The 16,418-nt window shown below is 46.7% G+C and overlaps 1 protein-coding gene across 1 annotated transcript in view; it reads right to left on the bottom strand.

Moving 5' to 3' along the window:
- The window catches only part of LOC115074744 (furin-like), a 73,852-nt gene that overhangs the window by 11,789 nt on the left and 45,645 nt on the right, over positions 1-16,418 (bottom strand). Inside the window, exons 11-13 of the mRNA XM_029574507.1 lie at positions 3,264-3,443; positions 2,748-2,872; positions 504-620 (exon numbers count right to left, since the gene is read on the bottom strand). Of these exons, the coding sequence (XP_029430367.1) occupies positions 504-620; positions 2,748-2,872; positions 3,264-3,443 (422 nt within the window). The remainder of the gene's footprint in view (positions 1-503; positions 621-2,747; positions 2,873-3,263; positions 3,444-16,418) is intronic.

Raw genomic sequence — 16,418 nt, 5'->3', positions numbered from 1 at the left:
GAGAAGAAGGGGCTACATGGTCAGAGCGATGGACTCATCAAACCCCGTAGCCTGTCCTTTTATGTAAAGCTGCAAGATATTTAAACATCCTTTACATAGAAAGGCTGTCTATGGGGCCTCAATTACAATACACTGATGGGAGTTGGAACTTGTGTCTTCTGCTAGGCTTCAGTCCTTATAAAATGGCCCCCCTAACGTACTTTCATGTTGTATCATGAGCGTGTTTGAGAACACCGAGCCTTATAATTTTGGTGCAATTGTTCCAGATACCACGTCGCTCGTTTTGCTTCAGCATAGCTAGTGACTGCAAGAAATGAACTAATGGGACCAATCTGTACTTATCAGAAATGAGTTAAAGGGGTCGGCGAGACTTTGTCCAGGAAAACAGAATGGAACAGTTGTTAGCAAAAAGAAAAGCCCTCTTTCAGCACGACCCTCCCCCTCCCCCCCCTCGAGTAATTCCCCCCCTGCCGCACTCCCTCATCCCAGACCCCCGTACGTACCAACACAGGTCTGGCTGGACGCGATGGTTTTACAGCCGCTGCTTTCCAGTTGGCTTGAAAAACCCGGCGACTCTGATGCCGTTCCATACAACACCAAGTCGAACTGGGTCAGAGTGCCTGTCCAGACAAGAATGGTGATTAAAGTCCAGGAATAGCCAACATGTCTGTTCACGACTGCCCCATCAAACAAGATACAAAACCATAAGCTTCGCCATATGGCACTTTTTATTGGTGTCCAGAAGCCTGTATATATTTTTTTTCATTTATAGCTTATATTGTTTAAAGATAGTTTATTTCTGTTCAATTTTATCTTTTTGTTTGAAAATATGATTCATTTGATGGATTAAAAATGGTTGATTTACTATGCTGTACCTTGCCTTAGACATTAGTGCGATAAGGCAAGTGAAAAGTATGCAAAATATTGTTGCTATTTATACTGCACTACCAGGTAAATGCCTCTCTACCGTGCTGCATGCAAGAGCCAGTCAGACTGCAATGTACAATAAAAATAATTCAACTTATTTTACGAGTACAGATCATTGCTAAAACACATTTGGTTTACATTTTGCAGCTCACTGTTGTCTTCTTACCATTACATTACTGAATGAGAGTGGCGTGAGAAAGTATGGTGTGTGTGTGTGTGTGTAAAACATTCAGAAATTAAAACCATCTGACATCTTCAAAAAGAGAGCAGAGTCTCTTTTATAATTAAGCACTAAAACTATGAGAACACAACACAAGACCATGTTTTGGTAGAGGATCAGACTGAAACACAGAACCAAAAAAAAAAAAGCCACAATGTTCTTGCACAGCCCAAGCAACCAAGAACTCTACGAGCTAAACCAATGATTAGATCGGGGGAATCAGTGAAAGCATGCCAAGACAGATTCCCGTTCAAACAAAGACCAGAATTCTTTACAAAGAAGCCTTCCGTAATAGCGAGCTATAGGTGCGGAAGAATCCATGAGCGTGCATTCACAGGCGTGCTCGGAGGACGGAGGGTGAAATATAAACACATCTGGAATGCTCCATCACAACCGTAGACTGCAGCAGGTTTGGTCTGGGATTAGAACGCGCGTGTTATTTTTATAATCATTTGTATGCTTGCGCAAACAGCCCCTCCCCCGCCCCCCTCCCTGCATTGGCGAGAAGACAGGCCGCGTGTGTTTTAAATTACCACTTCTGGAATAAAACTCTAACTCCATCTCCAAGGCCTGGGATGGGACTGATTAATGCTTACAAACAAGTAAAGCTTTCCTCCTTTCTTTCCTACCACCCTCCGAGGCTGTCTCTTCCAAAACAAATGCTGTAATTAAAACCATTCCTTCCTACTGGATGCCTTATCCTTAATGAAACTGCCTTCCAGTTTCCCTTTTGGTGCACTAATTGTCTTTATTAATGCGTTTTACAGAAATTAGACGTGTTTGTTGCCTTTAACAGGAATAGTCCTGCCCGTGGTTTTGGAGGAACAGAGGAGTGAAACAGATTAAAAACGTGGTGCATGGGGAGGGCAATACCCAAAGCACCATTTTATGTTCATAAATGTCCCTGGATTATTGCCTGCGCTCAACGGAGGAGAAATAACCAGTATTGTGCTACAACGTTGGAAATTTTGCCTGCACGGTTAAAAGGTGTCCTTGGGGTAGGGAGAGGAGGAGACAGAGAGTATGGGACAACAGGGGTAAGTTTGGTTTAATCAAAATGGTGCAACTTTCCGACAGAAAGACTACCCTGCACTTTTGCTTTCATAACCGTGGGCAGTTTGATTACGTATCCCTCTATTCAACATATCTGAAGAAAGTTAGGCTGCTACATGAAAAAGGTTTGCTCTATGGATAGGATACAAAATTCCATTAACTATAGTTTTAAAAAAAAGCTTCAAATACTTTTTCATAGTCTGCAGAATTCAGGCTTTTTTTTTTTTTTTTTTTTTTTTAATAACTTGCAATTTTGCACCATTCTTGACAGTTTTGATGGCGTTTTATTTTCTTTGCTACCAATGTCAGAATATACTAATCCCGAAGAGATGTTTGCGCTAAGTTTGAATCAAAAGGTCCTGAGTTGTAAGTTTATACACGCAAGACCCTGGAGCCTGTGTAAGACTTGCTTGTGCAGGTCTATCATTTCTCAAACTGATGCTAGGATACAGAACGACAAAGCGGGTAAAAATATTGGAGGTGGTAACTCAGACTGTGCAGTCCGTCTATGCATGTTTAATAGAGATATAATTTTCTTTCAATTTACCATAGTTATTCGCTTCATTGGTATTTTCAATCACCAGAACCCAATCTCCAGACGGATCTTCATCCCAAGCATGGGTGGTCATGAATGCCCAATCATTAAAGCCATCAGCTGAGTAGTCATGGGGCCTGGAGGAAAATGACAAACAGGAAGCACTTAGAAAATAAAAGTTTGGTGTTAGGGTTGAAGAAAGACCATGCAACTTTTTTTGGTTCAACAAAAAACACAAACCCCAAATTTTGCAGATAAAAAAAAAAAATGTATGTCTTTTCCCCCCACTGTGCCCCCTTTTCACTGGAATTTCCCTGCTCTCTCGTCTACTGATGAAAAAGGGATAAAGCAAAGAAAACCTAAAATCTTTGTCTATTTAGAATCTAATAGGAAGAGTAGAGGATTTGCAGTAAGAGGGAGCAGGAATAAACAGACATAGCCTATCAGCCTGGGTTAGCAATGCTCTTCCCTTGACCCTCACCCAATGAGCAAGAGGGAAAAAAACCAAGGAGATGACTTGGCTGATACCTGGCTGCTAGAAGGGTGGAGCGGGTTCCCATAGGGCTAATGAGATAGCAGGCCAGGTCTCCACGTCGGTTGTAGGAAAGGGTTAGTCTGGCTTGAACATGTTCCAATGAGCTGATGTAGTTGGGCATCCCAGCACAGGCAGCAACTGCCTTTCTCACCTCCAGGTGCCTGCTGATATCCCTACGCAGAGTAAGAAACACCCATTAAAAATAAAAGAGAGAGAGAGAGAGAGAGAGGAGCCTCCATTCCCACACAAACACCAAGTGATACTGTCATAAGTGCACAGGAAAAGTAGGTTTAATTCCTTGATGATACTGGTGCATGGGCTTCCAAATAAGCAAGAGAGTTAGCATTGCAAGACACAGCAACAGATCATTTAACGCATAATCCTCAAAATGAAAAAACCCCCCACCTTCAAATAAAACCAAAATTTACCGCATGACGCAAAACGATAGCAGCTATCAGATTCTGGAAAACAGATCTTAATGAAATGCATGTCAACTGGACACACGAAAATAGTACTACGCCACAGTTCTGGGGTAGCAGCGTCTTATTTCTGCACGGAAAACAGCGTCTGCTTTCCATTACTGTTGCTACCCGAGCCAGATCAACCCTGAAGGCAGTCCTGGTTTTCCTACTCTCCCATTCTACCACGTTCCGGGACTTCAGTCCTGTTTTCAAAATTAAGTTAAAATGAAAAAAAAAAAAAAATGGAAGTGTTATAAAACAGAAATGGATAATCATATCAAGACTGAAGCAACTCAGGGGATAAAAAAAATTCCCCAACAATCACAAAGGCAGGGTGAGAAAGCGTGGAGAGGAACGGGAGTGCTTCCAGACACTAAACAAGAAAAATAAAAATCAATTGGAGGGTGCGATTTCCAAAAGGTGGAAGAACCAGGAGCAGAAGAAATGTTCTGAAATCAGAAACGAATGGAAAAAAACACGCAAAAAAAAGGTACCGGCAGCCCAAGAATCTCATTCCTGGGGAGGCTGCAGACCCACCAGCACTGATGTTCAAAAGGGAAGCTTCCAGAGGGGCAGCCCTTTGAAAATGGGGCCGGCGGGGTCCGCTGGTACCAACATCCTCCTGCAGGTGCAAAGCAGGCACAGGAAAGTACCCGCAGGGAGTTAAAAACAGCACCCGGCACATACTTTCCCTCCCCCTGCCCCCCATCACCTTTCTGAGGGGATTGAAACTGCAGGCGCCGTGAAGCTACACTTGTGCTTCTGGCCACATCAGCGGTAATCATCACTGATGTGGTTCAATGCCACTAAATATTACCCTCTACATGGAATCAACATACAGGAGCTTTAAGCAATACTGAAGGATAGCAGAAAAAGGACCTATAAAGGCCAAGGGAAATTGCAAAAGAAAAAAAAAAGGCAACGTGCTCTGCTGTAGTTACCAAAAGGAAAAGTTCCTAGGTTATTAAATTCATGCTGGAGATGACGGCAGTAGCCATCATTAAATGAACTGTGAAAGACAAAAATTTCTGTGCAGCAAAGTGGAAATGCTTAATACAGCCATTCCGGAATAATAAAAGGAATATAAATTTAAAAAAAGTCTTCTATATGCAGATCTGCGGCATGAAAACCCGGAGAGAGAGCGCAGTTCCCCCCACGTGCCCAGAGGTTCCATCCCCTCTGTCGTCAGAGAGTCTCAGAGCCGCCTATAGAAATTCTGAGGTCTCCTTCCCAAAAGCCTACACCTGAAGAAAACCCACTTGGACATCCAGTGAGAGCAGTTACACGGCTGTACTGGTCAGCCAGGATCGACAGCCCCGCAGCTTTACTTCTGCTGTGGAGGACGTTAGACGCCATCAAACAAAGAAAACTAAACAGATCAGCAGGGTTCTCGATTTAACTAGGGGCGTTCGGAAATCCTATCCCTTACCCTGGGCAAACTGGCATCGGGCGCATCTTTTAAAATCCCATTTAAGCGGTAGAAGCGGCATTTCCTCACAGTCAGCCTATTTCATAACATATGCGCATGACTTAGTTTTTGGGTACTTGCCAGGTTCTTGTGGCCTGGATTGGCCACTGTTGGAAACAGGATGCTGGGCTCGATGGACCCTTGGTCTGACCCAGTATGGCATTTTCTTATGTTCTTATGTTATAGAACAGCCACATCCCTGGGCGTGAGCCGGCAGGCGCGCGCACTGTCATTATTTCTCGCCGCATTAAAGAGAGGTGTCTGGTGTGGGCATGGTAAGGTCGGGACAGGGGGAAGTAACAGAGCACACAAATTAGCGCTTTCCCCCCAACTGTTGCACGTGCTAGATTCCTCCTGCTCTGCAGTCCACACCAATCGCGCATGTGAAGCACGCGGTACCTGTGCGCATAATTTTGTGGCTAATTCTCAAAAGGGAACACGCGTGTCGTTTCCCTATGGAAATCTGAGTGCAGCCCGCGCGTTAGAAGCGCCCACAGAGGCCCCAGTATAATAAGGTGTGCTCACGGTAGCACTCGGCTCAAATGCATATTTTTTAGGCGTGAACTTTACTTCTGTTTTACCAAAGTAGTTTAGGGCACAACAAAACCGCACACAAATTGGAGCTGCTCGTCAATGCAAATCCCATGGTTACTGGTTTAAAATATCCATGTCCTGCCCATCTACCATACAGGCCAGGTTACAACTTCACGATCACGGCCGGAGACAGGGTTTGTGCTCGTCTCCGGCAGCTGAGGAGTGGCAAACCCAAAGTGGAACGAACTGGTCTAGCAGGAGGAAAAGGAAAAAGCTGATCTCGCGGTTTCTGACTTGTGGGTGGAGGGAAAGCATAGTATCAAGTGTAAAGCTTAAAATTACGTACTTGCTTTGAAACCGTAATCTTCATGTCATCACATATTAGATATGCAAGTATGTCTGCCATAGGAATATGAGCAAGATATAAGATACCAGTTGTATTAATATTCAATTTAGAGCCTATAATCTCTCATCCAGTTAGAAAGAGCATCAAGGCAGTTTCTGATCTTAGTAAGCGCCTCAAGCACTGGGAGATACAAGCACATGGGATTATGCAGGCTAAAAATCTTTTAAAATCAATTTTCCATTGCTTTGGCCGCGCGTACGTTACAAAGGTTTTTAGAGAATTACCCTATAAAGGGCCAGACACACCAAAGAGATTTTCCCATGCATAGGATAACTTTCAAACAGCCAATGGAGGGCTACAAGTGTGGGTAATTTGTAACCACAGGCCATAGCCCTGATTTTCAAAACGGATTTGAACATTTGCAGGTCGTCCCGGTACACATGCTCGGAGCAGGTGTAACTGTGTGTGCACTTTAACAACACATATCTTGGAAAATGTAAACTATGTGCGTAAATCCTTTCCCTGCTTCCCAGGACGCCTCGTATGATTTTATTTGGGCTTTTATCCATACAATCCCCAGGCTGATTTTTAAAGTGCAATTTATGTGCACGAAACATTTTTATGCAGGTAAAAACGCTTTGAAAAATCAAACCTTTGGAATCCATGGGAAAAAATGCTTAGTACATTTGGCCTTAAATGCCTGGCGTTGAAATATTTTACTGAAACTTATGACTGTTAACAGTCCATAGTTTTTCTTGCTAATATAGGAACAAGACTGCAATAACCCAAATTATACCAAGAACTCAAGCTCTAATCCCTCAGGCCAGCAAAAAAACCCCCAAAAAACAAAAAAAACACTGCATGGTTAAAAATATGCTGAACCTTACAAAAGCCTCAGTGAATCCTTGCAAAAAGGGGCTTCTGTCTCCAGTCCTCAAACCGTTTCCATCTCCTCTGAAAGGACTTTCTGTCCCTGCTACTGACTGAGCGTTCACTTTTCAGAAAGTAGCAAACAAACAAAACAGAAAAAAAAACAAAACTCAGACACATTTCACATTGCAGTTCATCAGGCTACGGCAGCAGTTAAGCCACACTCCAAAAACAGAGTGGAATTCATTATCTTGGTGGAGATAAACAGATCCCTTTTATCATACATACGAGAGCCCGGCGGGCAATGGAAAAGTGTACCGCAGAACCCAACGCCCTCCTCAGCTATTCAAGTTTCAGGCAGAGCGGTGAGCTACCAGATTTCTGAAAGCAGCAAAGAAATCCTGTGGAGTTCAGAAGCCCCTGTGCAGGTCTGCAGCCTAATTAATATGCCCTACAAGCAAGATCTGTTCTATTGACTGATCTCCTTAGAAACTCATTTCAAAGCAAAATGACTGGTATATGTACGGGGACTTAAAAAGAAACAAACCCAAAACCCACAATCCCCCAGAACTGCTAGTAAGTCAGCCCTGACTGGATACAGGAAAATTAGTTCTTACCTGATAATTTTCGTTCCTGTAGTACCACGGATCAGTCCAGACCGTGGGTTGAGCCTCCTTTCCAGCAGGTGGAGACAGACTAAAACTGAAAGGGTGTCCTACATGGAGGACAGAGCTTATCCTGTAACCCTTCAGTATAACCATTGTCAAAGCAGAAAACAACAAAACCAGAATAGGATCAAGCAAGTAACCATAACGCTCAAATGAGCAACTGTAGAACAATGTAAGAAACATGGTAAGACTATACGCTCTTGCATATACTTAGTACTGGAACAACCAAGGCTTCCGGTGTAATTGCTCAGTATTCTTGCAAAGAATGAAGTATGAAATCTGCAAGAACAAGCTTTGAGAGGACCAAAGAGAAAAACAAACAGGGAAGGGCGTCTGGACTGATCTGTGGTACTACAGGAACGAAAATTAACAGGTTAAGAACTAATTTTCCTTTCCCTGTATGTACCCAGATCAGTCCAGACCGTGGGATGTACCAAAGCTTCCCTATCTCGGGTGGGACAGAGACAGTCCCGCTCGAAGCACTTGCCACCCAAAGGAACCAAAAACCGGCGCTTGCACATCCAGATGGTAGTGTTGAGCAAAGGTATGCAAGGATGTCCATGTGGCGGCCCTGCAAATCTCTTGCGGAGAGACCAATTGGCTCTCTGCCCAAGAAGTAGCCTGAGAACGTAGCAAGTGAGCCTTTAAGCCCTCCGGAATTGTCCGTCCTTGGCAGAGATAAGCCGAGGAAATGGCTTCCTTCAACCATTGTGCGATAGTGGTCTTAGAAGCCGGCTTGCCCCGAATGGGACCACTCCAGAGGATAAAAAGATGGTCCGAGTCCCGAAAGCCATTGGTAACCTGCAGATACTGGAGGAGAACGCATTTGACATCCAGTTTACGAAGGTCGCTGCCAGCGGTACCCGCAATTTCGTCCGGAGAAAAAGCTGGAAGCTCTGCCAACTGGTTGACATGGAAGACGGACAAAACTTTCGGAAGAAAGGAGGGCACCGTTTTGAGAGAGACACCGGAGTCGGAGAAGCGCAAAAAGGGTTCCCGACAGGACAACGCTTGAATCTCAGAGACCCTCCGAGCGGAGGCGATCGAAACAAGGAAAATTGTCTTGAGCGTAAGGTCCTTTACCATAGCCCGACGGAGAGGCTCGAACGGAGCAGAACAGAGGGCCCGGAGGACCAGATTGAGACTCCACGAAGGACAAGTATTGCGAGCGGGCGGACGTAGGTGTTTGACTCCCCTCAAGAACTGAACCATGTCCGGGTGAGCCGCTAAAGGAGGACCCTTGACCTGTCTGAGAAGAGAGCCAAGAGCAGAAACTTGCACGCAGAGAGAACTGAAGGAGAGGCCCTTGGAGAGACCCTTGTGTAGGAAAGAGAGAATTAACGAGACCGGGGCGGAGCGAGCTGAGACACCTGACTCTTCACAAACAGTCTCAAAGACTTTCCAAACGTGCACGTGGGCTAGAGAAGTCGACTGCTTCCGGGCTCGAAGCAAGGTGGAAATGACCTCTTCCTTGTAGCCCTTATGTCTCAGATGCCGCCGTTCAAAAGCCAGGCCGCTAGACAAAAGCGATCGGCCTGGTCGAAAAATACAGGCCCCTGCCGCAGTAGACGAGGAAGGTGGCCCAGCTGTAGAGGTCTGTCCATCGCCAGGTTGACAAGATCTGCGAACCATGGCCGGCAAGGCCATTTGGGCGCTACCAGAATCACTGGCTCCCTGTGGAGTTCTATTCTTCTGAGAACCTTTCCCACTAGGGGCCACGGAGGGAACACATACAGAAGGATGTCCGCGGGCCAAGGAAGAGCCAGAGCATCCACTCCCTCCGAGCCGTGGTCCCTCCAGCGGCTGAAGAACCAATTGGCCTTGGCATTGTGCATGGTCACCATTAAGTCCAGGTGGGGAGGGCCCCACTTGCAGACTATCAGATCCATGGCTGCTGCCAAGAGTTCCCACTCTCCTGGATCGAGGGATTGGCGACTGAGAAAATCGGCCTGAACATTCTCCTTGCCCGCAATGTGAGAGGCCGCCAGGCAATCCAGATGTCGTTCTGCTCAGGCGAAGAGACGGCTGGCTTCCAAGGCCACCAGGCGACTGCGGGTGCCCCCCTGGCGATTGATGTAAGACACAGGGGTGGAGTTGTCTGACAGCACTCTCACTGCTTTTCCGCGTATGAGGGGGAGGAACTCCTGCAGAGCCAGACGCACTGCCCGGGCCTCCAACCGATTGATGTGCCAACGAATCTGAACGGGCGACCAGATCTCCTGGGTGGACTTGGACAGGCAGACCACACCCCAGCCTGAGAGACTGGCGTCCGTGGTTACAATCGTCCATTGTGGAGACTGGAGGGGCATTCCCCGGAGAAGATGGGGGAGCGAAAGCCACCACTGCAAGTCGGTGAAAGTAGAGGCCGAGAGGGGGAGGACTATGTGGAATTGTTCCGACACCGGCTGCCAACAGGATAGCAAAGCTTTCTGTAACGGTCGCATATGAGCAAAAGCCCAGGGAACCAGATCGATGGTGGAAGCCATAGACCCGAGGACCTGCAAGTAGTCCCAGGCCGTTGGCAACGGCAATGAGAGCAGATTCCGAATCTGGCCGATCAACTTGAGGGCTCGGGCACGAGGCAAGAAAACCTTGCCCACGCGAGTGTTGAAGCGGGCTCCCAGGAACTAACTCCTGGGAGGGCTGAAGGTTGCTCTTGGAAAAATTCACTATCCACCCGAGGGACGCGAGGAGGGCCAACACCCGAGTTACCGCCTGTTTGCAGAGAACCTCCGACTTGGACTGCACAAGCCAGTCGTCCAGATAGGGGTGAACTAGAATGCCTTCCCGAAGGGCTGCCGCCACCACCACCATGATCTTGGTGAAGGTGCGAGGAGCGGTCGCAAGGCCGAAGGGTAGGGCCCGAAACTGGAAATCCCGGTTGAGGATGTGGAAACGAAGATACTTCTGGTAATTGAGGTGAAATCAGGATATGGAGGTATGCCTCTGTCAAATCGAGCGAGGTGAGGAATTCTCCGGGGCGAATCGCCGCGATGACCGCTTGCAAGGTTTCCATGCGAAAACGTGGGACCTTGAGAGCTCGGTTGACCCATTTGAGGTCTAGGATTGGCCGAAAAGCCCCGTCCTTTTTGGGCACCACGAAGTAAATGGAATACTGGCCTGCGCCAAGCTCCTTCTCCTGGACAACTGCACCCAGACTGAGGAGTCTGGCGAGAGTTTGCTCTATCGCTTCCCGTTTGGAACGCCCGCAAGGGGAGAATAGAAAGAGATCCGGTAGGTCGAGGACAAGTTTGAAGGCGTACCCGTCTCGTATAATGTCGAAGACCCACTGGTCCGACGTGATTTTGACCCATTCCTCGAAGAAAAGGTAGAGGCGGCCGCCCAGAAACGGCAGGCTTAGGGTGGAGCGCGCGGGCTGGCCCCCACGAAAGGGCTGTGACCAAGACTGAGACCGGGAAGAATAACCCCTCGTGGAGCCACCCCGTCCGCATAGGGTATACTTTCTCTGTCCCCGGAAACGAGGACGGGAGGGTGTAATAGAGCGTGACTGCTTCGGACGATCCTCCGGGAGCTTATGGACCTTATTTTCCCCCAAGGAATCCATAAGCTTCTCAAGGTCCTCTCCAAACAGCAACTTACCTTTGAAGGGCAGCGAGCCCACCGTGCTTTGGAGGACGGGTCAGCTGACCAATTTCGCAGCCAGAGGAGTCGCCTAGCGGACACTGCCGAGGCCATTGCCTTCGCCTGGACACGGAGGAGGTCATAGAGCGCATCGGCCCCATAGGCGATGATGGCTTCCAAACGCTCGGCCTGCTCCGCCTCTGCCGACGGGAGGTCCTGAGCGCCGAATAACTGTTGGGTCCACCTAAGACCTGCGCGCAACATGAGACTGCTGCAGGCAGTCGCGCGACCCCCAGGGCCAGGACTTCAAAAATGCGTTTCATGTGCGCCTCAAGCTTGCGGTCCTGCCCGTCCTTCAGGGCTGTCGATCCCTCCACAGGGATAATGGTATGCTTGGTGACCGCAGAGACGTAGGAATCCACAGAGGGATTTTTCAACATATCCAAACATTCCTCCAGGAGGGGTAGAGCTTGTCCAGAGCGCGTCCCACCCAGAGCCCCGCTTCGGGAGCCTCCCATTCCTGCAGGAGCAATAGCTTGTGCACGGGTTGAAATGGAAAAGCGCTTGCCTGAGCCCTGAGTTCCGCCAGGACCGGGTCCATATTTTTTGGCAAGAAGGTCGTAAGGGTATCTGCGGGGTGCCCCTCCAATCCCAATTCCTAAAGTACAAATGGGATGAGGGGCTTCAACTCCTCCCTCTGGAACATCCGGAGAACCCTGGGATCGTCCCCCTCCAGAGGGGGAAGGGTAGCTGAATCAGAAAAGGGGTCAGGATCCGGAAGTACCGGATCCACCGGGGGTTCAGGGCACACCCGGGACCACCTGCACCCGAATGGACCCCGGAGGCTCCACAGCCGGGTGGACAAGTCAACGGCACGGAGCGAGGGATTTTTTACGGTGGTGGGGGGGGGGGGGGGGGGGGTTCAAGGGGGGTTCCCCCTCCTCCTGCAAGCTAGCCAAATAAGATTTGTGCATGAGAACGACAAAATCCAGGAGAAACTAGCCCTAAAATTCCCAGGGGGAGGGAGGGGGTAGATAAAAAAAAAATTCGGTTCCCCTACCCCAGGCAACTCTGAAACGGGAGTTGCCGAAAAATCCAAGATGGCCGCCGTTCCCAGGCTTTGCCGACCCGGGAAAGGCCTGGCCATGCGTTGGGGAAGTGATCCCCGGGCTAGATTTGCCTGCCCTGCCGAGGAGGGGCCTTCCCCGCCCGGCAGGCAGGCTGAGAAGAGACCCTCTCGCGAAAAACGCGACAAGGGCAGCCCACAGGCAAGGCAGGCTGCTGGCCGCAGCATCAGTGAAGCCGCTCTGAGAGAAAAAAAAAAAGCTAAAAATAAAGATGATTGGCAGCCCGCCGGCAGGAGTGAAGCAGGGGAGAGACCTGCTGACTCCTGCCTGTCTGGCTGCCGGTTCAAGCTCCCGACGAACCAAGAGAGTCAAAAATATTCTGTGAGTGCTGTAAAAAAAAGTTAAATAAAGAACTTTGAGAACTTTAATACTTTCTTTCTTTTTTTTTTTTCTTGTAAAAACTGAGCACAGCACTGGGGTTCTAAGCCCCCTCGGCAGCCAGAGGAGGAGGAGACGAGAACTGGACCACCAGAATCGGTCCCCACACCTGGAAGCACACGCGGACTCAGGCTATGCTCCGCACAAGGGGCGAAACCCCCCTGAGTCCAGCAAGAGCCAGGAGACGGTGCCGTCTCCAGCACAGAAAAAAAGTATCTATAAATTATTATTTTTTTTTTTAGAAGAAAGAGCCAATTTAACTCCTAAACAGAAGTACTTGCTTGATCCCAGGAAAAGAAGAAAGACAGCCGGCTAACTAGCAGACATCAGGAGACCGAAGGGTGAGCTGATGCACCTGCTGGAGACAGACAAATACTGAAGGGTTACAGGATAGGCTCTGTCCTCATGTAGGACACCCTTTCAGTTTTTGTCTGTCTCCACCTGCTGGAAAGGAGGCTCAACCCACGGTCTGGACTGATCCGGGTTCGTACAGGGAAAAGGAAATTAATGTTAACAAAAAGAAATAAGGTGATACCTATTTACTGGACTAATTTAATACATTTCTTAGACTATTCGTCTAATATATATATAAAAAAAAAATCCCTTTTTTTTTTTACCCTTATTTCCATGCATACAAGTGGAGCCATACAGCAAGCCCACTGGTTGAATACGGTGATTTGACAGACGAGAAAAAGAATTGCATCACGAGGAGGAGTCTTACCAGAGGCAGAACGCTAGGCCTCTGTGGCATTCGCAGAATATCTGAACTGCAGAAACGTAAAGCGCGAGCAACGGCGACAGGCACCCCAACTTACAGACAGCTCAGAAGCCGCTCTGAATGTGGCAGGAGTTCCCCTTCCTCCTGCCCCTGGTCACCATCAGTTTGTAAAATAAAGCGGAGTGAAAAACAATCCAGCATTGCTGGCCATGGCAAATAAACGAGGAATTGCAGCTTAGCGTCACCCCGACAGAGGTACCATGGGGTCAGGGCCATGCCCTCGGAACACCCGGCTTTTTTTCGATTTTGTATTTATAATCAGTTCTAAAATATCTTAAATTTGAAAAAGGAATAAAAATCATGAATGGAAATTAACAGGAAAATAACTCCCCTATCCACTTTATATATATGTGTGTGTGTACACACACACACACACACAAGCCCATACTATGATGGGAGAAACCAAGTTTCAATAAAATTACTATGAAACAAAGGTGGGAAATAAAAGAAACATCAAGGATGTTAGTAAATATGTTTATTAACCCCCAATCCATCCCTGACCCAGAGCTTCAACAGAAGGCCTTGACGGGTCTTCCTCCAACAAAGTCTCTAAACGCCGCAGCTCAAAGAAATAAAAACTTTTATTGTGCGTCGTTTGATATGGTTTTCCATGCTGATGTTGTACACTGCTAGGAGTGACCTTTTGAAGGCCGGAGAGGTAGATCATGAATGCAATAAAAAAATAAACTTTACACCCTGACATTTTACTATATCGTTAAGATGGATATCTAAAGGAAAACAATCTGCACCAACCAAAACTATTTGTTGACACAAAGCCAGAGAGAGAGGCTTTGCTCCTCTTCTGCATAACTTTTTATTTATTTTTTTTTAAAAAACAAAACAGGGAATATTCTAACTTTGAAAGCACAAAAAGGAACATCTTTATTCCTGAAAAATAATCTAATAGCCCAATCTCTATCCGATTCAAGTGCAAAAGTCAACAAAAAGAAAGTAGAATTTGATACCTCCTTTTCACGAAGACCAGTAAGAACAGCTGAGAGATCCAGGTCTCAAATGTTGAGGAGCTAGCCTGCACCTCCTCTATCTACAGCATACTGCATTTGAAAGGAGGCAATCAGCCCTAGGCAGAGCTGGTTCAGGAGCAATTTTCAGTTTCAAGAAAATATTTCTTTATCAAGTAGTACTGGCAGGACCAATCTTGGAATATTAATAAATCCTAAATTTTTCATCCTCAAATTATTTTCCAGGGTCTCCGATGTATATCTAAGGGCAATAGTATCCTTAATAAGAACAGTCTCTGTTTGCTGTAGGGCATATACGTTCATTTCCATCCCCACTAACTTTAGATATGGAGACTTACATTTCCTCCTCTTGAAGGACTGTCCCTCTGGGGAAAACACATTTTATTCAAGCGGGCTGTAAAGAGGCCTCAATCCTGGGAGGAGACTCACCCAATTTCTTCTACAGTTAGGATTATGGTGGTAGGTGATCGAGTTTGCTGGAGAAGCAGGAATTCTAGGAACCACATGGAGTAAGGGGAAAGATTCCTATGGACTGAGCACTAACCTCATCCAGGACTTCCAACAGACAAGTCTCTTCACTGGCCTCAGATCCTCCTGGCACTGATGTACCAGCATTTGAGGACCCCACTACTCATTCCATCACAGGTCCAAACTGCGCCGCGACTTTAGGAAGCTACGCATACATCACTTCACTCATACCCAAAAATAATTAGGCCTCTTCTTGTGGCAGCCTTGTCTGCTGAAGAAACTAATGGCGACCTCAGAAAGGGCAGTGGCTGCTGCATCTGCCAGCATTGGGGGTGGGCTGCATTCCTCTCAGGCACTTGAGGAGACAAAGGGGGCTTCCACCATCAGTGCGCCCGCCCCTTCCCATCAGATTTAGACACCGTTTCCCTGGAGTCTCTGGCATCACTGACCACTTAACGAAAGTGGCAACTGGCTCCCCCAACTGGAGCTGGAAACTGAAGGTTAAGATGTAATTCTGCCTATTGCCTGGATTATAGGGCTTGAGTTTCTTGCAGAAGAATGTCGGAGAAGGAAGGCTCAGCTTTTATCAAACAACGTTTCATATGAAGATTGAACCAGCCACCATGTCATGGAGTCCAAAGTAATTTCCGACAGGTGAAGAGGGAGACATCATCCTCCTCCTGACGAGGCCATCATTAGGCGAAACGAAGGTCTTTATGCGAGGAAAGAACGAGGACCTGTTCTTCAGAACTCCAGTTTTAGACACATTCAGAACTCAGCTGCAGAATGAACAGGACATGTTTTATCAAAGCACCGATCCTCAGTCATGTTTAAGAACCTAATTGATTGAGCTTTGTATGAGGTAAGCTCTAGAACATTTTTGGAGAATGTAAGAAAGAACATTTCACGGTTCCCATGTGTCATGTACTTTTATTTATTTACAAGATTATATGGACTTTTTCACTGAGCTAATATAAATTCAGGAGATTATTATGAATGCTAGCACAGAATGTAATTGTTGGCTAAGAATATGAATGCTGATTTTGTAAACCTCTGAGATCTTATTCTGTAACGACGGTATATAAAACGCCTAAATAAAATAAGTGATATTTTATCCTATATATCTGATAGATTTGTGTATGACTTAATAGTTTTTCATAATAATTTGTTAGTAAATTATAAGGTTATCATTAGTGCCCTTTTATAATATTTATACACACACACACACGTCTCTCTCTCTCTCTCTATATATATCTATATCCCTCGCTCTTCTTCATAACAAAGGGGACAAAACAGATTGTGTGTGCCTAGCAGCAGAGTTCATTCAGGATGCTATTAACAGATGTCAACCATCTTGGTTTCTTCTCCAGAATACTTAAGTTAATTGAAAAATTAGTCTCAATATAGTTACAAGATCATTTGCAGTTAACAGAAGCTATGGACCCCATCAATCAGGTTTTAGAAAGGGGTTTTGGACAAACTACA

The sequence above is a fragment of the Rhinatrema bivittatum genome, chromosome 13 (assembly GCF_901001135.1).
Source record: "Rhinatrema bivittatum chromosome 13, aRhiBiv1.1, whole genome shotgun sequence".
NCBI lineage: Eukaryota > Metazoa > Chordata > Amphibia > Gymnophiona > Rhinatrematidae > Rhinatrema > Rhinatrema bivittatum.
The sequence above is the reverse complement of the archived record's forward strand: the minus strand, read 5'-3'. Positions and strand labels throughout refer to the sequence as shown.